At 48.7% G+C, this 22,428-nt stretch overlaps 2 protein-coding genes across 2 annotated transcripts in view; one reads left to right on the top strand and one right to left on the bottom strand.

The window, feature by feature from the left end:
* The window catches only part of LOC311192048 (TGF-beta receptor type-2-like), a gene marked incomplete at its 5' end in the record, with an annotated part of 34,185 nt that extends 20,196 nt beyond the window's left edge, over window positions 1-13,989 (top strand). Inside the window, 5 exons of the mRNA XM_084264457.1 lie at window positions 2,318-2,520; window positions 7,162-7,970; window positions 8,075-8,216; window positions 9,438-9,565; window positions 13,558-13,989. Of these exons, the coding sequence (XP_084120583.1) occupies window positions 2,318-2,520; window positions 7,162-7,970; window positions 8,075-8,216; window positions 9,438-9,565; window positions 13,558-13,770 (1,495 nt within the window). The 3' untranslated portion in view covers window positions 13,771-13,989. The remainder of the gene's footprint in view (window positions 1-2,317; window positions 2,521-7,161; window positions 7,971-8,074; window positions 8,217-9,437; window positions 9,566-13,557) is intronic.
* Window positions 13,990-17,537: 3,548 nt separating this feature from the next.
* Window positions 17,538-22,428, bottom strand: part of OSBPL11 (oxysterol binding protein like 11) — a gene marked incomplete at its 5' end in the record, with an annotated part of 40,935 nt that continues 36,044 nt past the window's right edge. The window contains 3 exons of the mRNA XM_084264376.1: window positions 17,538-19,181; window positions 20,539-20,692; window positions 21,318-21,500. Of these exons, the coding sequence (XP_084120502.1) occupies window positions 19,104-19,181; window positions 20,539-20,692; window positions 21,318-21,500 (415 nt within the window). The 3' untranslated portion in view covers window positions 17,538-19,103. The remainder of the gene's footprint in view (window positions 19,182-20,538; window positions 20,693-21,317; window positions 21,501-22,428) is intronic.

Raw genomic sequence — 22,428 nt, 5'->3', positions numbered from 1 at the left:
CCTCTCCATACCGTCACCCTGTCACCCTGCACAGTAGGTCAGGAAGCAAAGGCTGTGCCTCAATAAGTAAATAATGGTTGTAATTTCCTTCAAACCCCCTCAGGAGTAGCTGTAACACTTGTCAGCCACTCGCAGCCCATGCAGGGCTGGTGGTTCCCTGTAAACTCGGTGCCAGGTTATTCTGCCTCCTCCAGGGACAGCTCCTGAAAACAGGGTGAATCCTTGGGTTCTGCTCTCAGTTCTTAATCAGGTTATAATTATGCACTGGATCTACAGGGCAGGTGCTGATCCTCCTGCATCACAGGTTGCATTTCCCAGTGGTATTGACAGGGCAGGAGCCATCCATCCCCAAGCTGCACAACAAGTCTTCTGTGCCATCCCAGCAGCCTGCATTAGCTCCACTCCAGCTCTCTGAGGGTGAGGGCCTCCATCATGACACCAACAGCTGCCTCAAATCCCATGTCCAAGCTCCAGCTGCCATCACCTGCCCCACAAAGGGACATAACCCAGTTCACACTTGGCCACTCCTCAATCCACCTGGGAACCCCAGATTTTGAGATTCTCCACCCAAAACCTCTTTCCTTACCCAGCCTGGTAAACAGTGTGTGGAGACCAAGCCATGGGTCCAACAAGGATGACTGCACCATGCACCAAAAGAAGGGCACTCCCACCCATGGGGACATGGCTGTGCCAGACCCTCTAGCTAAGCCCCTTCTTATTGATCCAATGCTTCCTGAACCTGTTGGGAGAGCTGGGGTTTTCCAGCAAAACAAGCTCTTGAGAAGTCAGACAACAACCAGAGCCAAACCCACCCTTTTTCTCTACGTGTGACCCTTTTCCGTGGCTTTAACAGGAGCCCAGGTGGTGCTTAACAAAAAAGGTGGCATGTGAGGAGGACCTGGCCCAGCTGCTGAGCACCAGTGGTTGGAAAACCTCTGAGGACACAGCAGTGTGGAGCCTGGTGCTACAAGCCACATTTCAGTTCCTGGAGTTTCATGAATGAGACCTTTTGGCAACAGGCCTTGAACTACTTCCCCTGCTCTCACAGTGCGTGCTGAACGCTGCGTGCAGCTAAACCCAGCATGGACACCGGGGTGTTTTGCATCTTCACTCCACAAAAGGGGAAAAAACAATTCTCTTGGGAAGCCTTCACTCACACACACACCCCCCAGCCCCTATCTCTGAAGTGGTGGGAGGGACACCTCGGTCTCCCCTGGCTGAGGTTGTGACCGTCTTTGATGCAGGGTGTGCTACACAGAGCTGAAGAAATACACAGAGATTCAGGAAGAAAAAAAAACAAATCCTTTCTTTGGAAACCAAGAACAAACCCCCTAGAAATACCAAGACATTACACTTCTACTTTTCTTTTAACCAACCAAATGGAAATAAGGAGTTAGGGCTACTAGCCATCGCATCCTGGCTGGGCCCCAGACCCAAAGAGGACCGGGGTGTACAGCAGGCTTCATTTGTAGCTCCTCAGTGTCTGAAGGTGTGGAACAAGTGCAGGTACAGCTCCATGGTCCAGGAGTTGTTTGGCTTTCACATCATACTTTGGCAGCTCCAAAGGTCAAGCGGTTTCTTGAAACAGCCTTGTCCAGTGACCGAAGGGTTCTTCTGCCACAGGTCACCTGAGGCAGGAGCAAATGGTCCTGCAAGAACAGGGTGTGACAGCCAGCAATTGGCTCAGAGAGTGCCCCGGGGATGAGGCAGAGTTTACGGGCTCCTCCTGTGCATGCAGGGGAGAGGAGCAGGAGGCACACGTGAGCTGAATTGTCACTGGTGAGCCAGCATTTCAGCCCCCACATCCACCACCTCTCCCCTACAAGGGTAAAATTTGGGCAGGAGAGACACCAGCCCCTGCTGAGACAGGGCTGTTACAGCTCCTATTGCAGCAGAGGTGACACATGAGGTGGGACCCCCATTTTGGAGTGTTTCCATAGGAGGTCCTTACAGACCAGCACCTGCTACTGGAAAAGGAGGGATCTTGCCCCAATTCCCCCTCAGGGCACTCAGGCTTAGGGTTGGGACTACCTGATCAAAGGCATGACTATGAACTGGCGACTGGAAACACGTGGAGCCTCTGGCTCACATCCTGCTACTGGCATGTGCTAAGCTGTTCTCTTTGCACTAACTGGAAGAGCTAAAGGGCTTTACAGAGCCCCTCCAAAGAGGGGATTATCCCAGAGCTGCTGCAAACATGCCATTCCCTACACAGCTTAAAACCATCAAACTTAAAACCAGGTTTAAGGTGACGTGCAGGTGACACGAAGGCTGAGCTGCTAGGCTAACACATTGCTGGTTTATTTGTGCCATGCAGGAGACAGGACAACGAAAGCATCAGGATCAGCACGCTCTGCCACAACCCTCACCGTCCCATTGAAAACCTCATGGTCCCCAACTACAACACCTCGCGCTGCATCATGACCCATCAGCCCAGCGAGGACGGGATCATCTACATCTGCGGCTGTGTGGACGAGCAGGAGTGCAACGATAAACTAATCTTTGAAAACCACACCAATGGTGAGAGCTTTTGGTATTTACAGGGGGAGGAGCATCCAGTGCTAATGACAAATGACTTGTATTTCCCATAGAGTAGGAGATGCAATGCCAGAAGGATCTCTTTCAGCATCTTCTGTGATCTCTATTATATGTAAGTCGGGGAAAATTTGTATCCTGTTTCTGTGCCCAGTATTTTGTCTGTGGCTGAACCAGTCTTCCCAGAACAGCCTTGATCTTGAAATACTGAATCATTCTGGTTGGAAAGGACCTTTAAGATTGTGAAGTCTAACATTAACCTCACACTGCCAAATCCACCACTGAACCCTGTCCCTCAGCACCACATCTACATGTCTTTTAAATACCTCCAGGGACGGTGACTCAGCCACTTCCCTGGGCAGCCTGTTCCAATGCTTGACCCACCCTTTGGGTGAAGAAATTGTTCCTAATATCCAGCCTAAACCTCCCCTGGCACCACTCGAGGCCATTTCCTCTTGTCCTATCACTTGTTACTTGGAGAAGAGACCAGCCCCCACCTGGCTACATCCTCCTTTCAGGTAGTTATAAAGAGTGATAAGTCCCCTCAGCCACCTCCTCTCCAGGCTAAGCCACCCCAGGTTCCTCAGCAGCTCTTAATCAGACTTGTGCTCCAGACCCTTCCCCAGCTTTGCTGCCCTTCTCTGGACACACTCCAGCACCTCAGTGTCTTTCTTGTAGTGAGGGGACCAAAACTGAACACAGCACTTGAGGTGTGGCCTCCCCAGTGCCGAGTTCAGGGGATGATCACTGTCCTGGTTCCACTGGCCACACCATTCCTGACACCAGCCAGGATGCTGTTGGCCTTCTTGGCCACTGGGCACGCCACTGGCTCACATTCAGTCCACTGTTGACCAACACCCCTGGTCCTTTTCTGATGGGCAGCTTTCCAGCCACTCTTCCCAAGCCTGCAGTGCTGCCTGGGGCTGTTGTGAGGCAAGTGCAGGACTAGGCACTGAGCCTGGTTGACCCTCATACAGTTGACCCTGACCCTTCAAAGCAGCCTGCCCAAATCCCTCTGTAGCACCTTCCCGGGCTCAAGCAGATCAACACTCCAATCCAACTTGGTGTTGTCTGCAAACTGACTGAGGGTGCACTCGATCCCCTTGGCTAGATCACTGATAAAGACATTAAAGAGAACTGGCCCCAGTACTGAGCCCCAGGGAACACCACTTGTGACTGGCCACCAACTGGATTTAGCTCCACCACAACTGGCCATCCAGTCAGTTTCTTACCCAGTGAAGAGTTCGACTGTCCAAGCCATCAGCAGCCCGTTTCTCCAGGGGAATGCTGTGGGAAACGGTGTCAAGGGCTTTACTAAAGTGCAGGCAGACAACATCCACAGCCTGTCCCTCATCTACTAAGATGATGGAAAATATCTTTTGTGAGGGTCTGCCCTTCAGCACGGGGTGCATAAACCGGGGAACCGAGAAGCTGATGTCACCCGGCATGAGTCAACACTCCAAAAGCTTTAAATAAATCACACAGGAGTAAATCCTGCCCTGACACACCCATGGAAACTGCTGGCATCTGCCACGGCTGTGACCCAGACCGGTGATGGTGCCGGAGCGCAGGACTCGGCACGCGGTGCCTGCCCTGCCGCTGTCCTGGGGGTTTCTGCAGCCCCATTTCCCTTGGGCAGGGACGGCCAGAGCCACCCCAGTGCTGTACAGGTATGTGAGCATGGCTTGGCGTGGCTGGAGATGCTCCTGCAGATAGCTGGAAATCCAACAGGAGCTGTAAATCCGCAGGAGGGAAAACTGAGAGACAGCTCGTTTCTGAACCTTGGGTCGTGTACTTTGGAAACGCTTCCAGCTAGATCCTGAGCCTTTGGGGGCTTGTCCAACCCTCCCTAACTCCAAATGGACCAGGTTTATCCAAGTGCCCGTCAAGAATCTGACCCGTAACAAAAGCGAAGCAGACCTGCTCCGATTTTCCATAGTCACAGAGCACTGAGATGCTGAGAGTGAGCCCAAGCACAGCCTGCAGGTCAGCAGTGTAACATCTCCCACAACACAAAGACAAATGGAAGGGGGGGAAGGGAGAAATTCACATCAAATGCAAATTCTCAGAACAAACAAGCCACTTCTAATGAAGGCAAACGATGCTAAATCTGGCAGCTCTTGGCTGCTTCCCGAGCCAAGCATAACAGGTACGCACACTTCTAGGGGGAGATAGTCAAATCCCAAAGCCGACGGCTGGGATATGTAATTTCACACAAAAATGACAACTGGCTCATTGGAAATGCCACCCCCAAAGACTTCCACAAACAGGCACCTCCTGCCAAGCAGCACTGAAAGTGCTGATGCTCGGAGTGAGAGCAGTGCAGGCCTTAAACAGGTACCTTCTCCTTGGTTTGGTTGGTAGGACCAGAGACCCCATTGTTTATACCCTCTACTCTGCCCTGGTCAGGCCCCACCTGCAGTATTGTGTTAAGTTCCAGGCTCCCCAGTACAAAAAAGACAGGGATCTCCTGGAAAGAGTCCATCCACAAAGATGATTAAGGGCCTAGAGCATCTCCCCTATGAGGAAAGGCTGAGTGACCTGACCTGGGGCTGTTCAGCCTCAAGAAAAGAAGACTGAAAGGGGATCTTGTTAATGGTTATAAATACCTGAAGTGTGGGACACAGGGGGAAATGGCCAACCTCTTTTCAGTGCTCTGTGGGGACAGGACAAGGGGCAATGGCCTCAAGCTGGAGCATACCAAATTCTGCATCAACATGTCGAAGAACTTTTTCACAGTGAGGGTGACAGAGCACTGGGACAGGCTGCCCAGGGGGGTGTGGAATCTCCTTCTCTGAAGATATTCAAGACCCATCTGGACGCCAACCTGTGAGACCTGTTCTAGGGACCCTGCTTTGGCAGGGGGGTTGGACCCAATGATCTCTGGTGGTCCCTTCCAACCCCCACAGTTCTTCTGCTTTCAAGCATTGTTTGCATTTTAAATCTTACCTTAAGATCATCTCAAGCAGGACAGCGCCGAGCATTCCTCCAGCAGCTGAAGCCAGCAGAAGTTCTTCCCCATTTCCCGGTGAGCCTCAAGCCCTGCTCTCTGGTCTGGGCAGCAGGGTGGCACTTCCTCTAGCACGGGGGCTGCAGGGGACCCCACCAGAGCTCAGCGATGACCCTAATGATACATCATTTCCTGAAGCTGTGCAAGCACAACCCCAGCAGACACCTTAGGAAGATACCTGGTAGGGTTTGAGCATGCAGAGTCCTCTCTGCCCCTGTGCCGACCTAGCGTGGCTCTCCAGGTCTACCTCCCCCTGACAGGGATAGAATGACCCACGCAGCGGTGCTCAACAAGGCATGGGTTTTACAGACCCAGGCACCAGAGCAGCTACATCAGCTCCCCGTGGAAGTGGTCTAAGCCCTGCTGCAACCCTTCCATGCCCAAGGGCTTGCATCAGGCAGGGGCATCTTCATCAAGGAATCTGCTGAGGTTGTAACTTCCCCTCTTCAGGACTCCTGTGTGCAACTCCCTTAAAACCATCTTCAGAGTTTCAAAGATGGGACCTGAAGCATCGGGTAAATCCATTAAAGCAGTAGGTGATATCCAGGCCCAGCGCTTTCCAAAATCAACATATTCCTGAGTTAGTTATTGATTTATATCAGTTTAGGTTGATCTTGTGGTTTGAACCCGGGGCCTATTTTAGAAGCGCTTTCACAGCCTCGCAGAAATTAGCTGCAGAGCATTTTTTTGAGATTTGCCAAGGAAAATAGCTCAACGCTCTGTTTTTCCAGAACCTGAGTTATGATCCGTGTGTGCACGCTGAGGTCAAGCAGCGAGAGGTTTTGCTTATGGAATGATTCTTATCCCTCTTCCCCTGGGTTGTTATACTTGGCAGAAAAAGTTCTGAGTAAGATTTTACTTGAATCTCTCTACTGAAGTCAGCATGTTTATTCCAGGAATTGCAAACATCAAAGGAGCAGACAATTATATGTTGTGTGAGGGTTAGGGCTTTTTGTGTGCTCCCCCCCACCCCGAAGATCTTAAGGCTGACAGGGGTTTAAAGGAAATAAACCAAAAGCAGCCATGCCTGTGCAGTTGATGGGCTCAGCGTTGTAACTCAGCAAGGAAGGAGATGCCAATGCTGGCAGACAACACCGTAACCATGCTCCTCTACATTAATTATTGTGCAAAGCATCCTGGTGTTCCCCCTGGGATACACGCTGCCCACCCCCTCCCTCCAGCATCCTGCCCAGCTCTCTGTGCACCGCAGAGGTCCATCAAAGCCCCATCCCCAAACCCCCACTCCAAGATTTGTTGTGCCTTGCCTCAGCTCCATTGCTGTTCTTTCTGCGCCAGCTTCCCTTGCTGTGAGCATGTGCAACGCTTGGGAGGCACTGAAGGGCAGTCGAGCCATTCTGGTGGCAGCATCAGGGTCTCCCACACCACGTCACCCAGCCCAATGAATACAACCCTCCTCCTGGCCCCTCAACCAGATGAACGGAGCTACCTTTGAGCAGGTGTCTTTGTAACCGCCTCCACCTGGGTTCTTCCCTGGGATGGAGCCTGTGCACAGCACAGCCCCACAAAGGGCTGCGTGTTTTCCTCCTCCGCGTGACGACAACAAGCTGTTGACGGCCACAGCAGCGGCACCCTCACCTTTGCTTTCCTCCTTGCAGGCTACTCCATGCTGCAGAGCAAAGAGGTCATCCCCGTGGCCGCCATCAGCCTCCTGCCCCCACTGCTGGTGGCAGTGATGATCACGGTGATATTCTACCTCTGCCGCACGCAGAAGCGGCGTAAGAGAGCCAAGGCGTGGGGCGGGAAGCCGGCGCAGCCCCCGGCGCTGCCGGAGCCGGGGAGGTCTGCCGAGCGGGAGGAGAAGTTGTCCGTGTTGATGGATGAGAGCCTGTCCTGCGCCAGCCCCACCTGCACCAGCAGCCGCCCTGCTGAGCTGCTCCCCATCGAGCTGGATGAGATGGTGGGCAAGGGGCAGTTCGCAGAGGTGTGGAGGGCCAAGCTGAGCCACAGCCGCTCGGGGCAGTACGAGACAGTGGCTGTGAAGATCTTCCCCTGTGAGGAGTACTCCTCCTGGAAGAACGAGAGCCAGATCTTCACCGACGCCAGCCTGAAGCACGACAGCGTCCTGCGGTTCCTCACCGCTGAGGACCGGGGCACGGGGCCTCGCCGGGAGTACTGGCTCATCACCGCCTACCACAGCCGTGGCAACCTCAAGGACTACCTCTCCCACCACATCCTGAGCTGGATGGACCTGCAAAAGATGGCGGGCTCCCTGGTGAGCGGCGTAGCCCACCTCCACAGTGACTACACCACCTGTGGCAGGCCGAAAATCCCCATCGCCCACCGGGACATCAAAAGCACCAACGTCCTGGTGAAGAACGAGCAGGAGTGTGTGCTCTGCGACTTCGGCATCGCCATACGCCTTGACCCTTCCCTGACGGTGGATGACTTTGCCAACAGCGGGCAGGTAAATATGACCCATCCACCCAACCCTTTTCAAACCACCCCAGTCACCCCGCAGCCCGAGTCCTTGCCCACTCCTGCTAATGCCTCTCTCCTCTTTGTGGGCAGGTGGGCACCGCCAGATACATGGCCCCAGAGGTCCTGGAGTCCAGGGTGAACCTGGAAGACCTGGAGTCTTTCAAGCAGATGGATGTCTACTCCATGGCCCTTGTTTTGTGGGAAATGGCCTCCAGATGTGAAGTGGTAGGAGGTAGGAGACGAGCATCACACCATGGTTGCCATGCATCTTTTTGCTCCCTTTCTCCCCATGTGAGGACATGGCTTACCTCATGTCTCCAGCAGTGACATGGGACCTGATTTGGGGTACTTTGTGTCTCCACGGGGCTGCTGCAGGCTGGCAGCAGATCCTCCCCCATGGCTGCCTTCCTTGCGTGCCACAGGGGCTGGCTCCGTGGCTGAGGAGCAGGATGAGACCACAGCAGTCATCTGGCCCAGCCCCTGCTCTATGCCAGCCAAGACGCACCCGAGGCAGTGCTGGTGACGCAAAGCAAACCAGGCAGGAAGGGACGAATCTGCCTCCCCCTCCCTGGCCACAAGTGCTGGGTTTTTCAGACAACACCAGAGTTTGTGTTGCAACAGGGACTCGCAAACTGCGGCCTCCAGCAGAGCCACGTCCCCCCCAGCTTCCCAGAGCCACATCCTGGCACCTAAAATTGCGTGTAGCAAACATTTAACTAACCGCCCTGGTGTCAGCCCCTGCCTGCCCTGCTGCCTGCTCCCCTCTCCTCCCGTTTTAGCTCTCTGATTCCTTCCCTGTCCCAACTACTTGCAACAGAAGCCCACGGAGCTGCCAGAAGCTCCAACCTGCCCTAACTTCACTGTGTTCCCTATACCCTGCGATGGGAAACCCTTGCTTGGCTCAGGTGCCCTGTGCACCCTTCGCACCCAAGCCAGTGTCCCAGGCTACCTTTCCCCAGCCGCCTCTCAGCTGAATTTGCTCCTGCTCCTGGGCAGCAGCTGGCAGAAACCAGGATGGGCTCTCACCTCTGCAACAGGGAGTTTCTCCTTGGCCTCCAATGACACAGGGTTGCTCTTCCAGAAGGGCTGTTTCTCCTGTAGCCCGCAGCAGGCACCTGCCTGCTGGTTCCACAGTCACCTCTCCTGCCTTTCCTCAGCAGAACACATTTTACCTGCTCAAAGTATCTCTCATCCAAAGACAGACGAAGCCCTTTACAGCACATCTCCTGGGCTTGGGAAGGTGGTCAGATGGTTCCTCAGACCTGTCTCAGAAAGCAACCTCCACCCAAAAACCCAGCACTACGTTTCTGCCTTCAAGCTCTAAGCTCTTTCCAGACCCATTTCTTTTTGCAGTCAGATAAAAACAAGTGTTTTCTCCTCTGGTGGGCTGTACTGAAGCAAAGCAGGGAACACATGAAAGACACCTTGTGACGCTGCTCTTGCTTCCTTGCAGAGGTAAAGAATTACGAGCTGCCTTTTGGGTCAAAAGTCCAGGAGCAGCCCTGCGTGGATACCATGAGGGACATCGTGCTGCACGGCAGAGGACGCCCCGAGATCCCGAGCAGCTGGTTGGTGCATCAGGTAAGCTGGGAGCAGCTGGTTCAGGAAAGAGCAGCTCATGTTGTCCCAACTTCGCTCCCCCAGCTGAACAATTGCTACTGCTGCAATTGAGGCAGAAGCCAGCAGAGCCCCTGGCCCCCCATACAGCCCCTCTGCAGCTGCCTGGCCACACGTAAGCCTCACGAGACCCTGTTCCCTGGTGTTCAGAAGCCACCAGCCAGGGGTACAGCAAAGTTTAAAGATTAATAAATTGCCCTGACTGTGAAGTGTTATGAATGCCAAGTGATGGCAGTCAGTTAGCTCACCAATGACATCAAAACAAGCATGTCAGTGCAAGCTGTTCTCATGAAACAGGAGATCATTTGAGGTTCCTCCCACCCCCCGCCTCCAATTCTCCCATAACCACAGAGCTGTAGTTGAGGAAACACAAGGTCCCCTTGGACTCAGCCATCTCACAGCAGGGACAGGGGAGAGGAAGGTGCATCCAGCCTCCTGCCCACTCAGTTGTGGAGATTTCAAGCTCAAAATTACTTCCAACGTGAGTGGTTGGGACTTGGCACGTGAGAAAAAGGGGTTCTGCAAGGAAAGCCAAAATGGGAAGCACATCCCTTGAGTGAAGCGATCATGAAACACAGGTGAAACCGAGCAGGGAACCTGCAAGGCTCTGGTCCTGTCAAGGGAAAGTCACCCCCCACCCTTCAGCTCAGAGGGTCTCAAAGCACAGCGCTGCAGCACACAGAGCGTAACACCACGCTACAGAACAGAAGTGCCTCAGCAGTGATGAGATGTGTGCTGTGAAACCCATCCCCAAGCACACCCAGACCCACCAGCTCCAGAAACACAGCCACCCCCTGGACCTGACAGGGTCATCTCACCACCCAAGTCCAGCACTCTCTTCCACACATTGAAGACACGAGGGGTAACAGGCACGTGCTGACTGTAACTAAACTGGGACTGTTGAGCCTGGAGAAGAGGAGGCTCAGGGGAGACCTTGTTGCTCTCTACAGCTACCTGAAAGGTGCTTGTGGTGAGCTGGGGGTCAGCCTCTTCCCACAGATAAGTAGTGACAGGACAAGAGGGAATGGCTGCAAGTTGCACCTGGAGAGGTTCAGGCTTGGAATTAGGAGAAATTTCTTCTCAGAAGTAGTGATTAGGCAGTGGAAGGGGTTGCACAGGGAGGTGGTGGAATCACCATTTGGATGAGGTACTCAGGGACATAGTTTAGTAAGTAATACAAGGTGGCAGTGGGATGGCTGGACTAAAGGATCTTGGAGGTCTCTTCCAACCCTGATGATTCTATGATTTTCAAACCTTGCCTGACTTTGGCACTTCATAAACTTCAGTGACTTGTAGAAGAACCTCACCTGCCAACCAACAGTTCAGTTGATCTGAGAAGCAAGGCGAAGCACGGAGCCTGCTGGCACACTGTGCCTTGCAGCATTCAGTGCATCACTTCACAGCACCCACCCGTGAAACACACTGCTGCTGGGTGCCACACAAAGCCAGGCCTTCCAAGAGGGAAGTGCTAATTTCAAGATCCTAGGTGACTGTGTGCTCCCTACAACAACTCCTCCCAAAACCCATGTTTGTCCAAAGACTCACAACAGACCTGACCAACCAAAGCTGTGACCAGCATCAAATGAATCTGTGGGTTCTGCTGGATAAACCACCAGTCAATCAGCTGGCAAGTCCCACCTCTGAAGTCCATCCAGCCTTCTTCCTTGCTGAAGGCAAACATGGGAACTTAATCAGCACTGCTACATATTTAAAACCCATGAGTATTCACCTTGGACATGCACCTGCCAGGGTCTCTGATGAACTTTGAAACCACAGGAAAAAAACCAGAGGGGCTTGGGTTATCAAAAATCTCACTCAGACAGAGCCTGCCCATACCTGTGCTGAAGGACCGTGATCACCACTGAGAAATGCTGCTGATGTAGCTGGGTTGGTCTAGCACGGCCTGCAAGGTGGGGACTGTATTAACCCACCTGATAGTCACAGGGAAAGAGGCACAGAAAGCTGAAATCCACTGGTTTGTGCCACCCCTGGGGTCAAGAGCTTCCTGTGGGAGGAAGCATTGGGTGACACCAAGAAAAGACAACAAACCGCTCACCTGGGAGCACCCAGTGATGTTCCCATCAATGAAAATGCAGGTTTAATACAGAGCTCCAGATGCCACTTCCTCATTTCAGCCATCAGGACCCTCAGCCAAGCCAGGACCTTCCTTCTTGGCCACAGTTGAACATTTCCAGCAGCCACAAGCATTCACTTCCCTCATAGAGCCGACTCACTCAGTGTGCTGCCAGGCAGCAGCTCCAGGGCAGCTGCTTGCAAAGCTGCACAAAGCTGCCCCTTGAGGAAATTCATCCCCAAAGTTTCACAATCATTTACAAACACCTTACACATGTGCTTCTACCTTGTTTCACACCCCACCACATTTAAAAATGAAACAGAACAGAGGTTATTTGGGCCAGGTAAATTCCTGGATCTGGTTCATGAAGCAGTGGAATGGGCTGTTGTACTGGCACAACCGAAGGGCTGGTGTGGGATGGGAAGGAGCAGGGGGAGCTTAAGTCAGCATTGCCACTCAGACTCATACAACTCTGTGTCCTTTGGAAATCTGATAGCAAATATGAACCTAAACTAAGTCCAAACAAGATGTTCCAGTCGTACCATTAAAAAGAGCATCATCACTACTTACACAGCAAACCACAAACAAATCTCATGATTTCAGGGCAAAATAAGCACAGAAAAACCCAATGACTAATCCCTCTGACAGTGCCACATTGTTTGCGAAACAGCTTTTGTAAGAGCCTCAGCTAAGCCAGCTCGTTTTTGCATGTTAATCAATTATCTTCAAATCCTTTCAACTAAGCTAATAAATGAGTGACGTAAGAGGTGCTGAAATGAACCATCTGTCAGTTTTCCTGCACAACCCTGTTCTCTCTGTGTCCATTACTGAAGATTTAGTACGATGAACCTCAGTGGTGAGCAGCGGGTTCTGAGTAAGGTGCAGGAGGACAGATGCTGCTGATGGTACATTTCCACAGGATTCCCTCTTGTGCTGATCCATATGAGACTTTGGGGTTCTTTTAATTGCAAATTAAGAAATACAAGAAACCCACTGAAAAACATGAAGCTTTATTTAGAGTAACGAGGGCTTTTTTCCTCCTCACTGTGTTGCAACCCGGGTTGATGATACAGGAAACAATAGCGTGTGATAGGAATGATACATGCAAAGGAAGGTTCAACAGAGCTTCTGTTCTGTGTTGCTAGCTTCAGCAGGGGGGAATATGAGCTGAATATTGCTGTGCTGTTTCTATGCCCAAAACTTTGGGACTCTTCAGAGCACTACACAAACTGGGGGAAAAAAATATATTACTGGGAAGCACAATCATTGTAACTGAGAGGAACCGAGCACAGCGAGAAGTACCCAAACCCACCTTAACCAAGGGGCTACTTTGTGGTTTAAAGAGAACATATCTAAGAAAGTTAATTCCAAAGTTGCCTTTGAACACCCCCGACACCCTTCCCCACCACCCAGGTGTAACAGCCAGGGCACAGGCTTAAAACCCAGGGCCCTGGGCTCAGTCGCCAGCCCCCAGGTCACCACCCACACCTCTCCCAATCTGAGGATGCTCCGATCTGAACGGGTAAGGCTGAGACAAGAGGCAGGCTGGGGGCATTTCCTTCCAGCCCCTATTTAAATCCCACAGTCAACACAAACCGACTTCCAGGGAGGATTTCCAGCGAGCGTGGAAAATGCCTGGGACCAGATCCCGGGTGAGCCGAGGCCGCTGCTCTAACACAGGCAGTGCCAGTAGCGGTGAGGCGCTGGCACTCGCCCTGGCTTACTGAGGCTGTCTCCTCCTGTGCTTTAAGCTTGGCCAAAAAAAGCATTTCTGCAGGAAGCTGTCAAAAAAATATGATAGAGTGCTGGGATTGCATTAGATCAGCTTCTTGCTCCACTCCCTCCTGCCTTCAGCTCTTCATTTCAACCCTTCTGACCGCAGGGAATGCGTTTTCTGTGCGACACCATCACGGAGTGCTGGGACCACGACCCCGAGGCGCGCCTCACCGCCCACTGCGTGGCAGAGCGCTTCAACCTGATGGCACAGATGGATTGTGACGACATCCTCAACAACAACACGGACAACGAGGCCAGCAAAACAGCTTCTCCAGGCGGGGAGCACCAGGACAGTGACGGGAGCAGGAATACGCAGTGACACAGCAGGCAAAGCGCCTCATCACGAGCAACGAGAGGATAAGGGAGAAGCACGGAGCTCACAGGGAACAACCTCGCTCCATTTTTCAAAGTGGAACTAAGATCTAGCACATAACTTATTTATAAGATCTGTTTCCTTCCACAGATACAGCGAACTGTGGAATCAATACTTTGGTTGAAGCGCAACATTATATATGAACTGATTTTTTTACTTACTTTAAATGTATAATGATGCAAAGCATTCCTTCTATTATTTTTTAAAATAATAATGGTTAATCTTTTATTAATGAGCACCTGAATCCCATGTCTATCTTTTGAAGTCCTTCCATATCGTCCTCAGGAGTTTCTCTAACCACTTACTCTGTGGAGATCAAGGTAATTTTCAGTTTTCCTTTTTTAATTGTGCACACACACACACAAAAATATGTTGCTGCAGCAGAAAAAACATCATGAGATGTATCACACCATCAGTGGAAGAAAGGCTATACCCAAGAAAACTACTTATTGACCAGATGACCCTTAATACAGTGTAAAGATACCTGATCATCTGGTGTTCCAAAGCCTGATTTGCCCCAAGTCCAACACACCTTTTTCCTCTGGGGAATTCCTGGGTGAACGTGATAGTTCAGGTGGGTGCATGAAGTTTCTTCACTAGAGAAAAAAACAGTCACCAGTGTAGATGTGGCTGTTTCACTCTAAGAATTCTCCACGCAGGGTATCTGGGCAACTCTTCCCCCCATCAGTTCCCAGCCAGCTCTAGCCAACAGATTTCTGCCACAGTAACTGTGCCAATGCACACGTGTTGGCTGATTGTTCCTGCAAGTCCTTCACACCCCTCTGCTGTGTTACTCAACCTGAAGAAACATGATGAGACAGAACCAGGACCTTTACTCCTGTAACCACCAGGCCAAGCCAGCTCCCTGTGTCATGGAAAGGCAGTGAAGGACAGGTAAGTCAGACCTCGCTCCGAACCCTCACGCTGTGCCAGTCTTAATCCTTCCACCCTTGGGAGCAAAAGGTAACAAAAGCCTCAGCTGCTACTGAGAAGCCCTGCAAGCCCACACCTGACACTCACCTACACAGAGGTGTATCTTTTGGGATAGCATCAGAGAGGAATGCTGTGCTTGCCAGGACACAGCCCCCTCTCTGGCAGTGTTCCAGGCCAGGCTGGATGGGGCTTTAGGCAGCCTGGGTTAGTGGAGGGTGTCCCTGCCCTTACAAGGGGCTTGGAGGTAGATGGTCCCTTCCAACCCAACCAGTCTGTGGTGCTACAGATCTACCCCTACCTACAGAAAAAAATGGAAGGGAGAAAACTGCGTAACAGCCATGACCTTGCTACAGCTAAGGCAGTGTAGCAACAGATCTAAATGAAAAGCCTAGAATGAAATTATCCCTAATCCCTTCAAAGAAAGATGGAAGGGGAATGAATTAGGTTGCATCAAATCTAAAGAATGAAACCTTAACTTCTGCTGCCACACGTAAGCCTCCACCTGCAATTGTGACCATACCTTTCATCTTTAGGGCACGGTTTAGTGCTGGACTTTGCAGTGTTAGGTTTAAAGCTGAACTTGATCTTAAAGGTCTTTACCAACCTCAATGATTGTATCATTCTCCTCCATTCCCCACCTGACTATGATTTTTTCCAGCTAACCCCCTCCTCTTGAAGCATATCACCATAAACACACCCTGCCCACCCACCTGCCTTCAGTCTCATTTCTTTACTCTATCAACCACTGCTCTGCTGCACACACGGACTGAGAGAAACAGAGGGCAGCTTTTCTGACATGGATGTAAACTATGGGAACACACTGAACTCCCCTAAGGCTGTCCACATCTTTCCTTCCCGTAATATTCAGCACAGAATTTCCCCCACCAAGTTTTGCACCAAGTTGTTGGGATAATAACCATTCACCACTGCTGAATGCGGCGAATTCATCTTCCAAGTTCTAGAGGCTTTAGAAGAGACCCCAACCCATCCTTCCCACAGGGGACTGGGGCAGAGGGGGGTCAGCCTGTGCACAGACATTGAAGGCTGCAGCTCTGATTCTGACAGCTGAAATTCAAATTCCCCTGGGGAGACAGAGACTTAATCCTAACCATAACAATTTATACTGGAAATACACTGAAAAACTTCTCAATCTATTGCCCTCCCCATGCTTAAAATGTTGAACTCTCCAATTTACATACTGCTTTTTTCCCCCCCCATGAAATCCAAACCCCAAATCAAGCCTTTAGGATTAAACACATGAGTGCCTGCATGAAACAGGAGCAACTTGTCACACTGTTTGCCATGACAGCAGGGTACACACTCAGCACCTCTGAAGAGAGCTGCTTATTTAAGCACTAAGGTCTGTTTAAATCAGAGCCCAAAACCACCCAGATCAGAAAGAATTTTGCTTTCAACTTCAGCAGAGCCCAACCAAGCCAGAGAGACAGAAGGGAACTTAAGCTGAAATCAACCCTACGTGTCGCCATGCTCGCTGCTGAACACGCTGTGGTTCCAGTGAGGATCTAGATAGGGAGCAGCAGAGACCCCTTCCCTCCAGAAGGTACAAGATGGAAACAACAGCAGTTTTGCAAGAGAATCAAATCTGGTCAGAGTTAAAAATACATCCATTAGGCCACAGGGTGCTCACAACTCTCAGAAGAATCACATAATGCCTTGTGATTTAAGCAGTGCCTAGATTATCTTTTTTAAAAACCTGTTTCCTTCATTTCTAGAAGAATCTAGAAATTTTCATCATCACTAAATCCACATCAGGAAGCCATTGCAGTTCTTGCAACCATCTGAGCAAAGGAAGGTTCTACCTTTTCCTTTCTTTTCTAGCAGTAACCCCAAGTTAAAAGAAAGAGTTTAATGTATTTTGAGACTACTTCTTCAGCACTGGGTCTATTTTTACACAGAAAAATTAGTAACAGCTTTCCTGGTGTGAAACCACAAGCATACCAGATGAGGGTGGAAGAGAAATAACTTGACTAATAATATTATATAAGGAACACAAATGGGTTTATGGTCAACATGAGAGCTTTCCAGTCTGTTTTACAGCCAGCACCTTGACAAATTCCCAAATCCAAATTTTAAACAGAGCTCAGTGACTGAGTCATAAGTCTGTATTTTAATAAGCACAGGTTTGATCCCTGGAGCATGAAGGTTTGTTTTCTGCTCTGATCGTTGCAGTAGTAAATCCTGGACCTTGCACCACTGCCCTTTCTGCTTCTTTAAAGAAAGTGTGCTATGTGACACAGCTAAAACAACTATGAAGTGTGCACAGTGCTATCAATTTATTTTCTGTCCCTCCACCACCCCCACTGGGTGCAGGTAGAGATGAACAATGGAAGATGTCACCATGATTCCTTACCCCAGATCCTCGAATCAGCCAAGGAACACACCGCAGATGTGCTGAGGAGCCAGAAACAAGGAGGAACTAATCCCACTGTTTTCACTTTTATTTTTATTCCTGGTTAAACATAAAAATGCCCAATGAATATCCAAAACTAACACAACAGGATGGTTGTAGAGAATATCACAAACAAGACAGCAGGGCCTGAAGCTTTCTTCTGTTGAAGAATATAGCTACCACTTGAGCGTACAGTGCCAAAATATCCCACTTTAAGGGCCAAGAAAAGCCCAGGGAGACAGATCTCCAGCATAAAAGATACCAACAACCCACTCTTCCTGGTCACCTGATGTCTAGGAAAGCAGACAGAACAAATGAATCGTTTTGTAGTTTTATTATCCCCACCCCCCCACTTCTCACAAATGGACTATGACTCGGATTGAGACCTCAGTGCATTTCACAGCAAAAAAATAATAAATGTACAAGAAGATCAAAATAATTGTGCATAAACCCAACCCACCCCTTTTTTTTTTTCTTTTTTTTTGCACAATTTACAGTTTGTGTTGAAAGTTAACATGGTTATTTAAACCTTCTGATGTATTCTTACACTTGTATCTTCTCCATGGAAAACCTCTTACCAGATCACACAGTGGTGAGTTCTCATGATGCTGGATCAGGTGCAGCCATTGCCATGGCTGGGAAGTGGCAGATAATGTTTATATACACTGATTGGAAGACTACATCAGAAGAAGAAACAGATTAAGGCACCACTGTTGGAAAAATTAAGGTAGCTTGTAGTTACAACAATAACGAAAGCCATAATAAGTATTATTCTTAATTGCCAGCAATTCTTAGACTTTAATAAAATAGTTATTAAAAAAAAAAAGAAAGAATGTTTGTACCTGAATACAGTTTCCTGATATCTGATTGTGTTTTAAATCAATACCCAGTCCTCAGCATAATCAGCTTTTTGTTTTTTATGGTAAGATGAAAACCCAGGACCTCCAGTCCATGTATTCACAGGTCACATGTCACTGCTTTGTTCTGAATAACACCACAGGAGAAAAACCAAAACAATCCAAAGGACAGTTTGTAACACTGATACTTCACCTCTGAGATGATTAGATGGGCAGAGAAATTCAAATACAAAATTGTACATTTTCTTTTCATTTTGAAAGCCTTAGTCCTTGGGAAGGGAAGGTGGAGGAGGGGGAAACAAAAAAATAAAGCCCAAACCTCATTACATTACAACATGAGAAAAATCAAAGTCACTCAAAGAGATTTAATAAAATTAGGAGTTGAAAAGTGTTCAAATTACTTCTCCAATTCAAGTCAATTATTTCAAGTATATTAAAACGTTTCAGAGGAAAAATTTCTCCATGGTTACAATTCTAATTGCTTTTATAAATCCATAAAAAAGAAAGGTAGTCTCTACATATAGCCCATATTCCTCCAATGCATGCATGCATTCTCTCTGAAGAAAAAAAAGTCCTCATGATCCAGTTGTTTCTTAACACTGATTTCGGTCACATCTTCCAAACACCCCTCCGGTTTTCACCAAAAAAAAAAAGTTAATTATTGGGTGTAAAAGCAGCAATTTCTTGGTTGCTGTTGTCTACATGGGTACTGAGCAGGTTTCAGTTACGAAAGATCTTGACAAAGACTCTGAAAAAAGTTCCCATGTCATTCCAAAATCCAACAGTTCCTTCTCTTTAGGCAGCTTTTGCAGTCAGGTCTACTTAGAAGAATCTTACACAATTCGGATAAAATCTCTTGGATCATACAAAAAACAACTTGGTTGAATGTACCTGGAAAGTTTGTCTCTACAACTTTTGACTCCTTTAATAGCTTTAAAGTGCCCTAGTATACTTATTTCTTTATGCTCGTTTAAACTCTCACAATTACGTAAAAAGGGGACACTCGGTGGGATTACTGGGTTTTGAGAGACAGAGGAAAAGGAGAGGGAAACCAGAAAACTCATCTTAAAGCAGCTTTTCTAGTTAGTGTCCGTTTGCTGAGTTTGTGCAGCTGAGACTGATTTCCAGAGGGGTTTGTGATAGACCCAGCCATCTCCCTGCGATTTAAAGAGAAAATATGGTTACAATAAAGACAGCGCTCCAAAGAATTCCCTTCACGTGACTGTTAGACTGATAGCTGTGAAAACCAGAGGGGGGTAGTTTACACCTGTAACTCCCACAGATAAAGACACAGAGATCAATGCTGCAGGGTTGTGAGATGGCTTCAGAACACAGGTGGACTCTTGCCAAGGCAAGACGCTCTCTGGGAACTGACTCCACTAGTAATGAACCCAGGTGGAAAGCCACCTTTCTCAACTCTGTGACCCAGACTGCTTGAGAGAGCCAAACAAGAAGCTCTCCAGGATTACCAGCTCTAACACAGCCCAATTGCTTACCCAGAACTGAAGTAGCTCAGGATTAGGTTTAAACACTGAGTGGATCTGTATCTCGGGTTAGCAACAGAACTTCACCTCTTTTAAATGTAGATGCTAATAACACAAATGTCTAAATCTGCTAGCACAGCTTCAGAGAACAAAAAAACCTTACTGTGGCAAAACAGATAGCCCTGAGCTTTAAAAAACTGGAAGAAACCCAAGAAAAAACCCCCAACTCTTTAGCCTATGTTTATGCCCTTGCTAGACCACAGGTATGGGAAGAAAGGAAAGGGGGGAGAGTTACATTGCTGCAGTTTTAACTGAGAGAGCTTTCACTGGAGAATTTGATCTACCACAGCATAAATTTCAGTTCAGTCCTTCCCTCTTGCAAGGGGCACAGCAAAGTGCTCTACACAACCAGGGTCTCATCATCTGATCACAAAGAAAGCCTATTTCATACCAGCAGCCCCCACTTCTCCTGGACAGGCTGCAGTTCACCTTGCTGAAAGTCTTACTGTATTATTAGGACCATTACTGAAATAAAGGTTTAGCCATTGAACAAATAAGCTCCATTGAAAATGTAATGTACAAGAACGAAATGATGTTCTGAGTTGAGAATGAGCTCACGTTGCTTCTTGCCAACAGTAACACCTTGGCTTCACATGCACACAATATAAGCAAAATCAGTATTACTGATTATTTGCTTTGGGTATTTACTGTTACAGTCTACTGACACATGTACATGTAAAGCTGTTGTCCACGTCTCAAGGAAGTACTGGCTAAAAGAAACAGAGCCACAAAACAGGCAAACAGTTTCGTTGCAAGGCAATCACAAAGCCAAAGTGTTTGGGAAGTGAAGGGTGAAGTCACACTTTACACGTTTGGGAGCATTTATGTCACCTTACTACTATGGATCCCATGGAGCTAAAGTAGAAGATCTAAGGGCAAATCCTCCATTCGGACAGGACATGGACCTGTGAGTGCACTTACTCCCACTGCAGCTCTGCCTTCCCCAGCAACTAACTACTCAGGAACTTACTTCTTTAAGGAAGTACTTAGTACACCAAGGTGTTTCTGTTTCAGCACGAATCCTCTCTTCGTTCCTCTGTCGCTCTTCAAGGGCTCGCTTGTGCTCCGTAGCTTTATCGATGTCTCCATCCCGCAGAGACTCTGTTACATGCTGCCACAGCCTCCTGCAAAACAAATTACTAACTTCAGTTCTGAAGAGTTTTCTTCAGTTTTGAAGAGTTTTCTCAGCCTGCCAGCTGGACCTGCAGGGTCACCGCACGTAGCTTTCTCAGAACAGCAGCACTCCCACCCCATGTGTGTGGCAAACCAACCCAGCTTGGAGTGTGATAGTGGAAGAGCTCCTGGCTGACTCTTAGAGCTATGCCAGCCATTAGGAGCAGATAGGTTTTGGCTGTGCCAATCTAATGGCTGTATCCCCTTTCAAGGTGCTACAGAAGTGTTATTTGACAAGGAGTTTCTGAGGACCTCCCTTGTCAGCAGCTGCCCCACTCCATAGCTGATGGATAAAACAAAACAAATAAGGAGGCTCTGTTCTAGCAGGTACTTCATGAACTTGTAAGACAACCATGCCCATGAATAAGAGGCAAGAAACAGCCATGTGACCACACTTGTTTTTTTTTTAACTTATTATGCACTTGTTTGTTTCTAAAAAAAAAAAAATTAGAATTAAGATCAGTACAGCCAAACGCTACCCACAAATACCACCTACATTTGTAGGTCTGCCTAAGGCATTCCCTTATGGACTGCCCAGGACAAAAAGGGTCAGACAATGGCAAACACATACTCTACCTAGACTCGAATGGTCCTTGTTTCTCCAGGGGCCGGACCCGTTTCCTTGTCACCGACAGCTTTGTCAGGTCCACGTACTTTGTCTCCCCGTTGCTGTAGGTGAACTCGAGCACACTGTTCCATTCCCCTTGCACTCTGCACACCACCGTGTTTGTTGCGTTCTGTTTCACTTCACCCGTGACTCTAGAAAAGCAATTGGCTTTTAGAAAGCCATGTCTGAAGACACCTGAGGGCTATTACTTGCATAATCACTCAACTTAGTTCTGAATGAGTTTGTAAAGTTATCACACTGTCTTGAAAATTGTTAGTTACTTGAACTGAATTTGCATGGAGAAGCTCAGAGAGCAGAGTGCCTTTCACTCATCACTCTGGCTCTCTTCATGTTACCCAGGAAACTATTTTTGGTTTCAGCTTAAACTTGTTTCAAACCTTTTAACAGAATTACAAATGAAAAAAGAAAGCCAACACGGGCTGGTTCAAGTGGAACAAGCAGTTGATGATTTCCACTTTAAACAGCACATCAGATATGTAGTTCAAGCTTAAAATATAAAAATTAAACCTTCTACCAAGAACATCTCTCACTACCTGCTGGCACTTTTTCCCCACACCTGTACATCTCAGTGTTCTCCACACGTAGGTGGTCTCATGTTGCTCATTTAAGTAGCAGACACAAAGGCAGAAAAGCAAGGCAAGACAGGAAAACTGCTTTTCTTTCCTGACTCTTCCACAGGAACCTCTGCCAATAACAAGATATTAATAATGCCTTGCTAGTATGCAGTATTTCATTCAAAGCATTTCACAGATGCTCAAGTGTCATTATAATTCACCACACTGATGCATATTTTTTTCTTCTCAGCATCAAGACCTGTCCACAGACCTCCTGACACTCACTCCATCCTGAAGCAATGACTGGAAGCTTACTGAGCATTGCTAGGCAAGCAACTTGCCACCCTCTAGCAGAACTTTCTCCTAGAAGGAGGAAACAAACAGGTCTGCACACTATGCAAACAAGCCCTGATACCTTCTCACTTGTTAAGGTCCTTCAGGACTCACAAAACACTATCTCCAGCTCCAATTAAAATGCAATTAGCTGTAGACAAGCTCTCTGGAA

This window comes from Gallinula chloropus, assembly GCF_964237585.1.
Source record: "Gallinula chloropus genome assembly, chromosome: 5".
Classification (NCBI taxonomy): Eukaryota; Metazoa; Chordata; class Aves; order Gruiformes; family Rallidae; genus Gallinula; species Gallinula chloropus.
Note: the sequence above shows the minus strand (reverse complement) of the source record. Positions and strands in the feature narration are given on the sequence as shown.